Source organism: Tympanuchus pallidicinctus, unplaced genomic scaffold, assembly GCF_026119805.1.
Source record: "Tympanuchus pallidicinctus isolate F22 unplaced genomic scaffold, pur_lepc_1.0 scaffold3, whole genome shotgun sequence".
Classification (NCBI taxonomy): Eukaryota; Metazoa; Chordata; class Aves; order Galliformes; family Phasianidae; genus Tympanuchus; species Tympanuchus pallidicinctus.
In genome coordinates this window covers 26,610,502-26,625,932 of record NW_026294747.1, presented here as the reverse complement: position 1 = coordinate 26,625,932, position 15,431 = coordinate 26,610,502, and the positions used below count along the sequence as shown (strand labels likewise).

Genomic DNA, 15,431 nt, shown 5'->3' with positions numbered 1-15,431 from the left:
TTGGAAATGAACAGCTGGTTTTATTTTTCCATAAGGAATTTGAATGTCAAAGAGCCAAACACAAGTGTTTTCCTTGGTGCTCTCACCATTCTAGTCTCAATTGTTTATCTAGAACAATTCTTACAACTTATCCTTTATTTCCACTCCATCTGTACAAATGAGGTAGCTCAGGGTAAAAGAAAACAAATCAACCAGAAACAAAGTCACCACACAGTCTTCAAATTCTTCTTTAGGGCTCAATTTAACTATTATGCCAATAGGTTACCAAGCAGCTCTTGGTCAGTGTCCTCTGACCACTGTTTAGTTCACCCCTTGTACTGGTTAATTTCTGCAAACCTCCACACTTGTACTTCCCCCACTTGTGTTTTATGCTTCTACCTTGAAAATGTTTTAGGTCAAAGCACAGATAAGATAATGTTGGTTTCTGCCTTCTGCCAAAATACTATGGCAACAAGAACAAATAACTGACAAGAGACAGCCACGGAATCACGTATTTAGAATTCTAATTGAGAGATGGAGAGTTAGCAATAGCATACTTGTTTCCACAAGGGTATACACAAGTCAGCAAACTGAAGGACGTGAAATGTTGGTATCACTGGTGTTTGGCTGAATGTACGATGAAGAAAACTGCAGTACTGAAAGCTACAACCAAGTGTTCCTTCCAGAAAACAACCTAAGGCCCTAGCAAAGATGCACATGAAATAGAAGGCACCTAGCAATACAAGATGCACCTAAAACACACAGATGTAATTCAGAGGCTTAGAAAGACCAGCAGAAGTAGCCACACTCAGTAGGCAAAATGATGCTCCTTGTCATTTGGAAACAAAGAAAAAAAAGATTCTATTACTCATGTACAGAAAGAGGTGAAATGTGGCTCTTGTACACAACACTGATGAAGTGTTTTCTACTGGGGAAAAAAAAAAAAAAAAAAGAGATTCTTATTACAGAGGGACAATAAGAATTCTGGTAGCTATGTGAGACCCCCAACCCAGTCACCAGTGGGAAATTACCTTATAATCAGGCACACACTTCTAAGGTGGGAATGACTGTTTTTAACACATAAAAATAAAGCTGATGTAGGTGATTTCAGAAGCTGTATTTGTCTCTGATCAGTGGTAATGCTGCTTAAAAAAGCTGAGCATGAGAAAAAACAAAAGCAAATGAATATTAAAACTATAGCAGGTAACATTCTACCAGTGTATTTAATAAGATGGGAGTAGCAAAGTAAGCCATAAATGCATTTTGGTACTGCTTTGTGAAACTGTGACAGCAGAGCTGAAGAAACAAGTTCTTCTTAAGACTTGTTTGCTAAGCAAAAGAAATAGGAAAGTCTAAACCACAGATTAGATATGGAAATACAAAAAACAAGCATTTGGTTAAAATCCCATTCTGTCCAGCCAGATGCAAGAAGAGAGTCTGTGCCAAGCACCTTATTCTAATCTTCCAAAGTAAACTATAAAGACAAACATAGGAAAGCATTCTTTCTTAAAGATACCTTAATAATATAAAGAACCGAAGTGTTTATGAAGTCATAAAGTTATCCTTCATGACCGCATATTTCAGTTTTGTTTGTGCACATGCTGTATTCATTGCTTGTTTGTAAATAATCTTTTAACATATGCCTCTCCTGTCACTGTTAGCATCCAGTTTTACCCAAATTACAACCTTAAACAAGTTATAAGTATAGAAGCAAAGGAAGGCAACTACCCTATAGTAAAAGGGATCAGAAATTTTCATTTCTACTGGTCCCCTTGTTTTATGTCAAAAGAAAGATCTATATCACTATGCAAGATAAGACTTCCTATTTTCCATAGAGCTGATAGAGTTTTTAAGAATATTTCCAAAACACACAGAAAATATTAGAAACTAATAACCATCTTTTTTCCAAGAAGAAAATTTTCAAAAAAAACCCAAAGAAATCAACATTAATATTAGCTTAGAGATACTTACAAAGGCAACAAGCCAACACTGAATTCTGGGATATAGTAATTAGGTTTGGTTCCGCACATCTGATCGGTCTTCAGATCCCATATTCATTCCATAGAAGTGAATTAAGTTCAAATAAAAGTTAAATAAAAGATAGAAAGGTGGTGGTTCAAGTTAGGAGGTTTCCTGTGATTTACTATTTAATAAAGCACTCCAAATGGCAAAGACCTCTCTTTACTTGACCATTAATTACTGCCTCACCTTCAGCTGAATGAGAGGTATCCAGTTTCATCCAGTAACATCTCTACGCAGCACTGTCCACAAGTCTTAAGATAACAGCATGCTATGAAGAGGAAGGCAACTACTCCCATTCCTAGAGGTACAGAAAAATACATCATAAAAGCATACCAAACCCAAAGGTCTTTCTACATCACTAATGAAAATTTTACTTTGAAAATACTCATTCTGTTAAGAAAAACCAATACAAAAAGAATATTTTCATTGAGGTTCCCTGGCCCGCACTGAATATGAATCTGCTGCAGCAATAACCTGAAGGAAAAAGGGTACCTACAAAAAGTTACATTTGCACCTCAGAGAAGGCTCGAAGGAGATAAGATCTACTTGATGGTGAAACAGAGCACTGTGCAGTCCATAGGAAGCAACAATATCACAAAGAATCCATAACCATCCATAATTTTTTAGCTTTGACACAAAAGCTTTCTTCTCTCTCTCTGTCTCACATTCAATTTCTGTGAAACCAGTAGAAATTTTTTTTTTTTTTAAGTAATTTTTTTGCACTGTTGCTAAGTCTGTGCTTTCCTCTCAATTTTACAGGGAAAACAGGCAGACTGCTAGACAGCATATTTTCAAGAGCTGGCAAACATATTCTAAATAAGTCAATTACATAAATTAGTGATATATATATTACCAGTCAACTATTTAAAATAAAACATGTATTTCCAAATCTGAAAAATTTCACAGCAATAACATTTTGTAATTGATACTAAGAGTAATGAGGTTATTTCTTCTTTGTGAGCCCAAAAAAATTTTAATATGTTTTACTCCTCTCTTTTATCATTGTTTTAGGCTGCTCAGTAAATTTGTGCTCTTGTGTTCTCTTTTTCTCAGCAGAAAGTGCAACCTATTCACGTATTTAAGAGTATTTTACAGCAAGATTTTCACCATTTTCCTCAAGAACTCCACTAGCAGGTATATCAATATAATAATGAAATTTTTTGTCTCACTGACAAATAAATGAAAGCCAGTAGATAAAAAAAGGTATGTGAGCTTTCTGACTGGCTCTGATTTTCTTGGTATATAGTGGACTAGAGTGAACTCTGGGACTTGGGGCACCTCACTGCCTAGAGCCGGGAAGGAAAAGGAAACAAACAGAAAAAGACAGGAGAGTAATCAAACCAGTACACCATAGATGGATAACCGAAAAGGTTACAAACCAGCTTTAACATTCAGATGGCCTCTGGGCCTCAAGGCACCAGTGGCAACAGCTTTCAGCATGCATACAGTAAAACACATGACTTTGCCTTGAGAGCCCTCTGCCTGTCAGAAAGTATCCTACCACCTGCTAAAGTAAACAGCTTTGTTTTACAACAGATTCCTCTTCCTTGGTACCCTCAGGTAAGTCACAGGACTCCAAACCGGAAAGCTTATTTAGGGGTTGATGCCCAGAGTCAATCTTGTTTTTATCTCACATGCTGGATTCGATTAAGATAATTGCATCTGAGGAGCATTTAGAAAACACTGTTCCTACCCTGTCTTTCTAGCAGCTTCGTAATAGAGAACGTCTAAGCCAGAAACCCTCATCTGGATCCATGACTCTTTGTCACCGGTGTCAACCAGTTCCTTTACTGTCCATTTGGTGTTAGGGCAGCTGCCCTTTGGCCTTCACCAAGTGGTTATCTAAAAGTGAGAGAGAAGGGATTCTGACACTTCATTAACTTTCCTATGCAAAAGAGCAATTCTACATCATGTCTTTGCAGAGCAGATGCTTCTTCCCATCACTTTGGAATAATGCTTTTTGCATAGAAAGAACAGCTGATCCAGTTTTGTCTCAGACTTTCAAAAAGGGTAAGGGAGACTGAAAACTAGATAGTTTTAATGCCTTGCTTTATGTTCTTCTGACACAAATTCTGATCAGGCTTCCCTTGAGGTGCTTTTTGCTGGCGTTTGTTTGTTTTTGAAGTTCCTGGATCACACACACATTGAGGTTTCAGAAATGAAAAACAAAAGGAAGAATGCACAAGAAATAATAATAAAAAAAAAACCCTAAAGGTTTACACTTAACAAAAGTGCCAGAAACATCAATTTTCTTCTTTGCAACACACCAGAGCACCTTGTCTACACAGTCAAAAGTCTATCCAGCATTAGCAGCTAGTGTAGCATCATTAAGGCTAGCTCTGGAGAGTTCAGTGGAGTAGGCAGCAAAAAGAAATTCAGACATTAAACAAATTTTGTGGAATGTGAGGAACAAGAAGTCCATGACTTTCCTTGATGGTAACATACTGTGCTTGCTTGCTAAGAAGATACACTTGACCCACAGCAACATGATGCTTTTAGCCCTCAAACTGAATTAAAAATACTAAGGAGAATATTTCCCCACACATGCTGGTTTTTAATATTAAGGTTATAAACATCTAAACGCTCATGTTCTCTGTGCTGCTGCAAGAAAGTACTCATCCACAGTGCCTTCGCAACAGGACTGGACTTCCCTGACAGGAAGGCAGCATTGGCAGCACTGCCAAATCAGTTATTTGCACCCAAATGGTAAGTAGATGAGCAAAATGAGCAAAGATCTGTATAGGAAGAGCTAACAGATAAGCTGTACCCTCAATAAAGCAGACTACCCTAACACACTCACGTAAAAAGGCCACATCCCTTATTTATAATGCCAAAACTGGGAACAAATGAAGCTCTCATTAAACCCAATAACACAGACTTGCTGGGAGCGCAGACACACTTGCAGCCTCTGAAGAAAACTGAGTGTATGCACACATTAGTCGTGTGACTTCCTCCTTCAAGGCAGGAGGTCTTCTTACCCAGTTTTCCTCGACCAGGTAAGAGCTTTTACAAATCTGAACAAATAGGCAAATTTTACTTGCCTATACTGCCTTCCACACAAAGATCTCAAAGAACATACTACATAGGTCCCACCCCCCTTGTGAGGTAGGTATTATCCCTGTTATTTACAGATGGGGAAATTCAGGCACGGAGAGGTTACATTATTTGCCCAAGGTCACACAGTGAGTCAGTGACTAAAGAAGACAGAATCCAGATGTTCTGATTCCTATTTGCACAATCCAACTACTAACAACGCAAGTCTCAATTTCAAAAGAGCCTTGAACAAGTAGCAGCATGCACAGGAACCACCTCGGGTTTACAGGGCCACTCCTAAAAAACATGAGAAACAGGAAGAAAAACAATGAGGGGCATAACTTTCTTTAAAGCTGCGTGTTGCTTGCAGAAGTTAGAGTTCCTGTCCATTTCCCTCCCAAAGCTGAGGCAACTCAACTATGAGTCTGTGACACAGGGGGACAAAAAAAGAGGCTAATGGAACCACAGCTAGAAACAAAATAACAGGCTGAAGTAAGTAGTCATAACACCCCCAGTCACTATTTTAAAAGCAAAGGGTCATGAAAAAATAGGAATGAGAGGGTCCTCAAAAGATCATTGAAGTCCACTCACCCTGCCTTGAAGCCAGGATCAACTACACCTACTCATTCCCAACCATCCAGTCTCTTCTCCAAGACCTCCACCAATAGAGACGCCACAGCCTTCCTCAGCAATCCACCTTACACTAGGACATGAACAAAAGAGGGCAAGAAAGAGTAAGACTGCTACTTCTGCTCCTTCAGTGGGGGCACCATGATTCCCAGGCCTATCTAATGACACGTTTCAGAGAAGGTAGTCTCCAAATATTTACTTGTTTCTTTCCTGGAATTTTTGGGAAAAATAAATACTGGCATCTGCTGTATTACAGCATTTGAGTTTTGAAAATACTGATGAATACCAGGATAGATACTCACTGCAAGTGCCAAATCCTACAAGGTCAGTAACAAAGACTTCGATATGATAATTTTAGCTTACTGCAGATACAAACTGCAATAAGGTGACAGGGAAGACTACAGAAAAACCCCACAGCAAAGTCAGCAGCTCTGAGTCGCCAAATTACACCCAACTGCAGACAACAATCAGGCAGTTAAACAACACCTTCAGCAGAGGCAGCACCATACGATCTCCGTAGCATCTAACTCATCTGTCTTCAAAGTGCATTCTCAGTGCAAAAAGTAGAATTGAATTTAGAGGGGCTTACTGTCCCGAGTGAATTTCATACTAAGACCAGAATTCTTGCTTGAGTTCATATGCTGTAGCTTTGTGTGTGTTAAGTTCACTTCTGCATAGCGGAATGGTGCTGTCTTGGCTCTGTCCCTCAGCATCTATGTCCAACAGTGTCCGCTCCTCTACAGGATGACTCCCCTGGAAAGGAAGCAGTGCAGGAAGTCCAGGTCTCTCTTCTACAGTGCTGCTGCTACTAGCAAAACAAGAGTCCAGATTGCTTGGAGTGTCAGTACTTGAACTGTTGGCAGAAGATTCACCCTTGGCATTGCTGGGTGACACAAACCACCAGGGATCAAGCCGCTGCCGGCTGGCTGCGGGCCGAGGCCGAGGCAGGAACTCCAGGGTCTTGGGTCTTTCCAGCGTGGGGTCCTGCTGTGCATTCCATCGTCTCGGGGTTGGAGGAAAAACAAGGTTGGGATCTGGCAGGCGAGGGACCTCATTTGGATCTCTACTTGGACTAGGTGTTTTTAATACACCTATCCAAAACAGAGAATGTGAAAGAAGAGGGAAACATGTTAGATGTCACTTCTAAAAGGTTCCGACAAATCTTATCGTACGTACACTGCGAAAACACTTTCAAAGCAGAAAGCCTCCATTCAGAACCTACAATCTCCATATCTTCAAGACTGAAGAGAATAACTGGTTTCTTTATTCCTATATCGTTCTCAACACATTGTGAAACACCTGATTCACTTGCCTTGCATAGGCAGAGTATTTTGTTCATTCTCTGATTTGTTTTCTTCATTCTCAGACTGCACAGCATGGATTTGACTTCCTATCAGAGGTAAGAACTCTCCAAATCCTTTGGAAGGCACATTATCCATTAAAAGCTTGAATGGATGGGGGAGACACTTGCACAGCAGGATGTGCGACACCTGTTTGCAGCGAGTTAGACCAACTCCCTAGAAGAGTCATTTAACAAAATCTAATGCAGACACTTCCTGTTTTTCTTGTTTGGTTGTTTTTAAAATAGAACAAAATTTTTCGTGAATATTTTAATGAGCATTAACCCACATCTTGCTGCAGACTTCCATTCAACAGACAATGCCACATTTCATTTAGTCTAACTAAATCAGACTTAATTTTCACATTCTAGTCTTTTCTTTTCTTATGAATTACTAGGGGAAAAAAAATAGGGAAAGCATTAAGTTATCTAGTCACAGCCACTCCTAAAGACTGTAACAATGAGAACATTACCTACCCAAGAAAATCCCTCTGGCTTGTGAAGGAATAAGAGCAAGAGCAGCAGAGGCCCCACACTGCTTTAGAGATTCAGTCTTCACTGCCTTAAAGATTATAATTTGCTTTAAAGTTGTAATAGCAAAACAAACAAGTGCATAAAGGCAACAGAGATGGAATTCTGCGAAACTATTAAAAATGAACAGTATTTGTACCTTGGTGCAATAACATGGCTCTGCCTCACAACATGATGCAGAGAGTTCCTTGGTGTATAGGTGATGGAATAGAGACTGTTACTGTATTGTTCCAGTCATTATTTTTGTAAAGACAATATCCACGAGCCTTGCCTGTGGGCTGGCAACAGATGCTGTATATGCAATATGCTCACTTCCTAACAAGTATCTATAGTGTTTGGGCCCTTCTTCTGAAGAAGAAAAGGAAGATGGCTGAAAACCTACCTGCTCCCAGTGCTCCAGTTAAACAGCTACTGGAAGGGCATCCACTGGTTGGGCACCCATTGACAACTAGTCCAGTCCCTTTGATGGCCCCATCAGAAGGTGTGCGCCTGTGCCCGCCTTGCTGGGTGTGGGAAGAGACCGTCACATGCGTGGGAGTGAGGGACTGGTTGGGGTCTTGTTTGAATCTCTCAATCTGGACATTAACTAGTGGGTTATTAATGGCTGGCAAGGGAGCCTTGACTGTCACAGGGCTGACAGGCATTTCGTATACCACAATCTCATCACTGTCTGAGCGCAGCAGGGATCGGGTGGAATTACATTCGGAAATGGAAGACAGGGAAAGAAGGGTGAGGGATGTGGATGGCTCGCCAAGCAACAACATGGGCTCATCTTTCTTGAAGATTTTTCGAGAAGGAGGGCTAGTGCTCCTGCGTGGGCGCCCAGCTCGCTGGAAAATGCTGTCACGTTTCTTCTTCTCTTCCTTGGGTGGCTCTGGCTCCTCTTCAATCAGCAGCTGACACTTCCCCGCTTCTAGCAGATCGAACCCCAGGCCTGCAGCAGCCAGAACCGCTCCACAGCCAAGCAAGGCAACCTCGCACCGTTTGTGGTGGGAGCCACTACGTTTGAGGCTGTTGGTGGGTGTAAGCTGTGGGGTGCTTGTAGCAGAGTTCACAGGAGTGGACTCATCATTGGCATCACTAGAAGGCCCATCCCAGTCATCATTCTTCTGAAACGGGATGCAGAGGTATGACTGGTTGTGCCCAGGTGAAGGGTGCACTTTGCCCTCCCCATTAAGACATTCACTGTCTTCATCATCTGGAAAGCAAATGAAAAAAAGTACTTTGCATGGATGCAAGACTTTAGCTAATTTCACCAAGTTTTACAAATACACATGAGAGTTAAGCTTCTTCTCAGAAGATGCAACTATCCTTCTCACTAAGAGCACTGTTTACCAACTGCCAAATGCTCACAAGGTACTGATCCCAAAACAGACAGGTTGAGACAAGTACCCAAAAACTCCAAAGAAGTTACTGACACATTGATTTTTTCATGAGCCATTAAGGAAAGAGCATACCAGAAGCGATATATGCTCCAGTTACCTCCAAAGTTTGTACTATGGGGGTGATGAGTGAAAAGGTAGGAAAATGGTAAGAATCTCTCCTTGGCAAGTAAGGGTGTAACCATACTGCTCATCTAAATATTAACAGGAAAGGAGTTGAAAGGAGTTGAAAGCATGGAAAGAAGAGGGGAATTGGGAGAAGCTTGCTAGCTTGTAAGAATAAACAAAAAATTAAAATCCAAAGTGAAGGTACTTATTTCACTAAGAATACAGTAAAAGCAGACACCATCAAAATGAAAACATTGCTTAAGGTGAAGACAAGGAAAAGTTCATTCAATGGACATTCAAAAGTTCATGTGAATGGAAGCAGAACAGCAAAGCGGAATATCAAACAAGAGAATATCAAGTCCAGGTAAATACTTTACCCATCTCTGCTAAGCTGGTGAATCCTGGAAAAGCAGGTGCAGTTCTCTGAATCTTCCCTAGGTTTGGTGCACTGGATGACCACTGTTTGTATCCTTCTACCAGAGCTTTCAGACTGAAATAATAGAAAGAATAAGATCTAGAGTGCTGACAAGAAACTACCTCCTCCCTTTTATATTCTCTATCGCTCTATTTAGGGTATGCATTAATCCATCTCAATTACATAGATTTACAATCCTGTGCTAGCGAGATATTTTACAACACTTCCCTCATTTGTGACAATTTGTAACAGTCAAAAGATCTCTAATGATAAACAATAGCTATGAATGCATGGTAATACTAAGTACTATGACAGAAATTAGATGAGAGAGTTTCTTCTAAGGCAAACGTGCCATGGCAAGTACAAAATAAAGTGCTCAGTAGGAAGAGGGGAAAAACAGCTCTAAAAACATTTCCACATGAAATACAAGTGAAAAGTGAAAATCAAAAAACACTCAGTGGGAATATAGTTTGTTGAAGTCATAACAACAGCCATGCTTCTATATCATAAGAATATATTACATTCCTCTAGAGAAAATATTGTTTTGAAGTACAAAAGGTTAAAAGCATAAGCTACAGACTATGAAAAAATGAGTAATTACACACCATGGTTCATGTTATTCTCTTGGTTACAGACCAAAAATACAAAAAAACAAAAACAAGCAAAAAAAAACCAAAGTAAATCCCTACATCGAAGTCATCTGAGTTTAAAGGCACCTTGCTTTGCCCCTAAGCTTATTAGTAGTCCTGTTAACAGATATTCACTGTCATCATCCTATACGTATTCTGCACCACTTTCACAATATCAGAAACAACAACAGTAAACTGCACAATTTTGACACCTCAACAAGCCAAGCAGATTTATTTTTCAGTCAACAGTAGTCTCCAAGCTGATAGTTTTGTGGCGTCCTTCTACGAACTCCAACATTAAACCCATCAATGCTGGTGAAAAGCTTAAAAGCACTTACTCAGAAAATTGAATGAAAGAAGACAACATCTGTGGATTGTCTGAATGATCTCAGATGGACATAAAACAGCATGTCTGTTACTGGAAGAACTGAAGAGACGAGACCTCTTTCAGCAACATGATCAGCTTTGAGAAGACAGCTTACATATGCTCATATTCTCCCTTCTTTCCAAGGGAAGGATTGTGATCAAGACCCTCTCCTTATTCTCATTTTTCACTAGAATCACTCTGCATTTGTAAGATTACTTCCACGGCAGGATTTCAAGGTCATATTATATCAAGGTGGTAAGGATTTTTTTTTCTTGGTTTGTATTTTTCCTCTATTCTCAACCTAACTGACTAGCTCGACCATACTAGCTATATTTTTATTGGCAAAGTCGTAAGGTCTTAGCTTGATTTAGTACTTGTTCAGCTGGTTGAAGATCAACCTATAGACATGACTTTCCAAATGTTCTTTCTATTCCCAACATTCAGGAATAGTTTCAGATCACACTAAAAGCATCTCATACAGCTCCCATCTATCTTCAGAGCTCATCATTCTCCCATCCTTAATCGTTCTGGCTGAATCCTCTTTGTCAAGAAAGAAACCACATGATTTTACAACATAAGTCCAATTTATTTCCTCCACACTACATTCAGCTGTGAAATGAAATGCAGCAGAGAATGCTTACTGTATCCATATTATCTGTGTGTACAACATATATAGTTAGGATAAACATCGTAAAGCAGACTCACATTAAGAGAAAGCTGGTGAGTGAGAATGAATGATATTAGCAGCATGATCATGTCTAAGAGAGTGTGTCAACACAGAACACAGGCAGACAACTACTGAGGGAGTCTTCAGTGGGGCAGTGAAAACACTCTCTGTGCAAAGAGAGCAATGACTACAGTCATATGTAACAGGCAGCAGTGATCTTCAGTTTAGGCTTTACTTCATAGTTAAGTACATGCAGCCTTGGAAAGTGCCTTTTATTATACAGGAGGGCACACAAACTTCTTGACTTCTCAGAAAAATCTTCCCTTGGCAAAACCAGACAGATTTGCTTCTACTCACATAGCACAGTTTAACCTGAATAGAAATACAAATGGCTACCAGAATAATTTTGTGACTTGCTAGATTTCTTTTTAAGTTACAAAGTCCATATTTTCGCTCCTCCTCTCCCCGAAATTATAAGCAACGCTACAAGGAGACTCTGAAGATCTGTGCAGAGGATATTCCTGAGAAGACACTAAGATCACAACTGAATTTTCACAATGCTATTCCAGCATAAAGCTTTATCCAGTCTCAGTAATTCAGCATAGCAACTGCTGAATTCTGCTGCTATGTGTATTTCTTAGGCTCAAACATAAATGCAGAAGGATGAATAACAAGTCATCTCCTGAAGATTAACTTTTCTTAAAGTTAATTACAGGTAGGTTTACTCACATTAGACATTTTCATAGCAACTCCTATAATGCAATTCTTGCATAAAAATCTGATAATAATCTTAAGGAAAAATACATGGAAAGTGATGAAGATGAATATTCATGTTGGCTTGGCCAAAGAGCTACATAAGCATGTGGAATAGTAGCACTGCTGCTACCCAAGCAGTGTCATGGGGAAAGCTTAAACTGGACTCTTCTGTGCTAAGTCCAGCTCTTCACTTAAATCTAATATCCTATCCTACCAAATTAGAAATAGATTAAAAAAAAAAGAACTAAAAAAACGCAAGTACTCTATCATCTGAAGCACTAATTTTTAATGCAGTCCTATTCTATTTAAATAATCTGCAGTGCGACATGATCTTTTTTGGTATCTAACAGGCCGTAAGAAAGAAGGCAACAGACTCTTTAGCAGGGTCTGTTGGGATAAGACAAGGGAAAACGGTTTCAAAGTAAAAGAGGAGAATTTTAGATTAGATATAAGGAAGAAGATCTTTAAAAATACAGGTTGTGAAGCACTGGCACAGATTGCCCAGAGAGGTGGTGGATGCCCCATCCTTGGAGACATTCAAGGTCAGGCTTGACAGAGCTCCAAGTACCCTGATCTCACTGTAGGTGCTCAGGTTCATTGAAGGGGAGTTGGGCTAGATGGCCTCTAAGGGTCCCTTCCAACTCAAATGTTTCTGTGACTCTATGATCTCAGTGAAAAACAGTTCATTAATGTTAACCACACTGTCCTCTCAGCAATACTATCACATTTCAAGTACTCTGCAAAATGCTGTCATCTTACTAAGAGCAACCACAGTTAGGAAGTAACCCTTTTTCAGGAGTCCATGCTCAAAAACAACTTAGTTCTTCAGATCATACAAGAAGGAACAGGAAAAAAAAAAAAATCATCAGAAAAAGGGGCTTATTTCCAAAATTCAGAGCATTATTTCAAGGTAGAGGCGTTGTTCTACCAGCTTCACTCATCTCCTTTTTTTAAGAAAAATTAATCAATGACTGTAAAAAAGGACATCAGTTTTAATTCTGAAAAATACAACATTCCATCTATAGAACAGCAAGCTGAAGTAGCTTCCCCCATATTGCCCTGTTAAAACACATGCTAAGAGTACCTTGGATGGAGAATGCAGCTTAGTGCCACTGAATACTTCAGTCTAGGTGTTCCTGTACAGTATTGTAGTGATGACACAGTACATAAACATCTATTTGCCGAGAGTTCCATGCTCAAACACCTAATATTAAATTACAATCATTGACCTTATTTTCCCTGCTAAAAAATATAGCTGAAGTCAAACTATCAATTTAGCAGTGGAAGTTGCTTCAGATTCTACTAAAAGACAACAGGTACTCAAACCTCTCAAAGTCTTAGATTGTTACAATATTCCTATACTTCAAGTGAAAGTAAAAAAATGAAGTCGCAAAACAAGAATCTATAGAAAAGGGCCAGGTACAACTTGCACCTGTGCTAAAAATCACTCAAAATCTGCTAAACTTCACTCAAGGTGTATATGTACTTTTCAAAAGCTGGAAGAGAAGATATTTGCCTGGTTCTGTCCGATGCTTTTTAAACAACAGCATATAAAAGACTGAGAGAACATAGCTGAGAATTATAAAATAACTATTCTCAGGTGTAATATGAAACAACAAAGTTAAGCCTGGAAAAAAAAAAAAAAAAAAAAAAGCTACAGACAAAAGAATAGCTGCAGAGAAACAGCTAAGGAGAAATTCCACTCAAAATAAAAGTAAGGTAATGGCAGACGGGGAAAGCATCAGGTCAGGGTTAGACCCCTAGCAAGGAAATGAACACAACAGTTCTCTCATCTGTTTAAAATTTCTAAAGCGTTTGCAACAGCAAATATGTAAGCAGAAAAGTGCTTGCAAGAGGACAGGCAAATCTCCTGGGAAACCGTCATAACAATCAGTTTCAGAACATGGACATCAATCTAATTCCCTCCTCTTACCTGTCCTCTCCTGCACCTAGCTCCTTGTGACAAAGTGAGCTTGGTCCCCAGGTGCGTCCTTTTTTCTTCTGGCCTCTCTTCTCTTCTTCCTCTCCTTCCTCCTTTGGAAGGACTGAGTTTCGTCCCCATGTTTTACTGCTTTCAGCAGGAGTCACTTCATAAGTAGGAAAAAGAGTGGAAAATGGGAAAAAAAGGTACACACATGGGTCCCAATGCAATGTAAAGAACACGAACCAGAAGAATGTTAGAATGAAAATGTTCATTCAGAGTTATTTCCCAAAATTCTCATCATGCATCAACATTGATCTAGCATATAGATCTCTTCAAAATGACTACAGATAGGCTTTAGTTTAGTACTGTTTTCTCCTTCAGAAGAATTAGTTTGATGTCAGAAACACAAGAATTGTGACATCCAATGCAAACACTAAACATTAACATTCCTTTCATACTTCTAATACACACTTATCTCCCTAATTCTGGGTTATTAGGGGAACACTATTTTAATGATAAGCACCCCTGGTTCTCTTTCTCCCCATTAGTAACTTAATCTACTTCAATAACGTTGCACAAATCTACTCTGCAGACTAACATTCTAAACATTAGCCTACAGACCCAAAGAACATGTTCTCTGTAAAATCAAGCAGCAATCTTTCAAGAGTATAGGTAAGGCTCAGACTCCAAACAATACCAAACTCACCACCCTCCCAGCCAATTGTCAAAACACCATTTTTCTCTCTCTAAATTCATACATGCAAGGGCACAAAGCCAACATTTTAGGAACATTTCTTTTTACAGTCCTGTCCTAGATATGGAATCTTGGCATCTTACCACGCTGACAGACTGCACATTTCCCAAATTCAATACTACATTGAGCTCCTTACACTGTATGGCCCTGAGTCTGGGAATAATGGTAGGACTTGCAGGAGGGCTGGAGCAGCTACTGATCAAGCTCTTCCTTTTATCCATTGTTGGAGAAGCCTGCACAGTGAATTTATGCTGGAAATCTGTTACCAAAAGAAAAAAAAAAAAAATAATCAACACAGAAGCAGAAAAACAGCTAAAATCCTTTTTTAATACAAGAAAAAAATAAATAAATAACTGTCGATGCTAACTTATAATATGTGAAATTTTCAGGGTCTGTATAGAAAATGTTCTACAGGACAAAGAGATGCTAACAAAGGAAAACACTATGTGACTTCTCAGACAGACTGCCAGTATTTAAGGTTTATTTTAAGGGTTACATTAGAAGTCACTTGTGTGTTGAATTAACATGTGAAGTTGTGTAATGCCACAGTATCAAAGTTTTCAATATTTCTGATAAGTTTTTGATTCTTGCCTCAAGAAATCTGATAGCTTACAGATTCAGCTGCAGTATTATGTAAAATATTCCCAGAGCAGGAACATTTGCTTAAAACAACCAAACAAAACAATATCCTTTATTCAAATTATTATTTTGAGCACTAATGTATTAAATTGCAACATTTTTACTATCAATTGTATACACTAAGAAACATCTAACATTACAATCCCACTTCTTGGCTTTATAATTTGACCTGTTCCCTTTGAGGAATGCTAGCCACAAAAGCATGAATTTTAGTTCCTAGATGCCAAAGGTATGTTTTTTGTAATTTAAAATGTGC

At 39.2% G+C, this 15,431-nt stretch overlaps 1 protein-coding gene across 3 annotated transcripts in view; it reads right to left on the bottom strand.

Moving 5' to 3' along the window:
- Positions 1–307: 307 nt before the first annotated feature.
- MAP3K9 (mitogen-activated protein kinase kinase kinase 9) overlaps positions 308–15,431 on the bottom strand; it is a 48,326-nt gene continuing 33,202 nt past the window's right edge. For 2 of the 3 annotated variants that reach the window (XR_008209094.1, XR_008209095.1), the window contains 6 exons: positions 14,673–14,795; positions 13,792–13,945; positions 9,402–9,514; positions 7,917–8,732; positions 5,967–6,755; positions 308–2,299 (listed from right to left, as the gene is read on the bottom strand). Coding sequence is in view for 1 of the 3 variants with exons in the window: in XM_052693652.1 (XP_052549612.1) it covers positions 6,274–6,755; positions 7,917–8,732; positions 9,402–9,514; positions 13,792–13,945; positions 14,673–14,795 (1,688 nt within the window). In the remaining 2 variants the exon portion in view is untranslated. Of the gene's footprint in view, positions 2,300–3,830; positions 6,756–7,916; positions 8,733–9,401; positions 9,515–13,791; positions 13,946–14,672; positions 14,796–15,431 lie in introns of those variants that run through there. The other variant, XM_052693652.1, reaches the window with a different exon arrangement.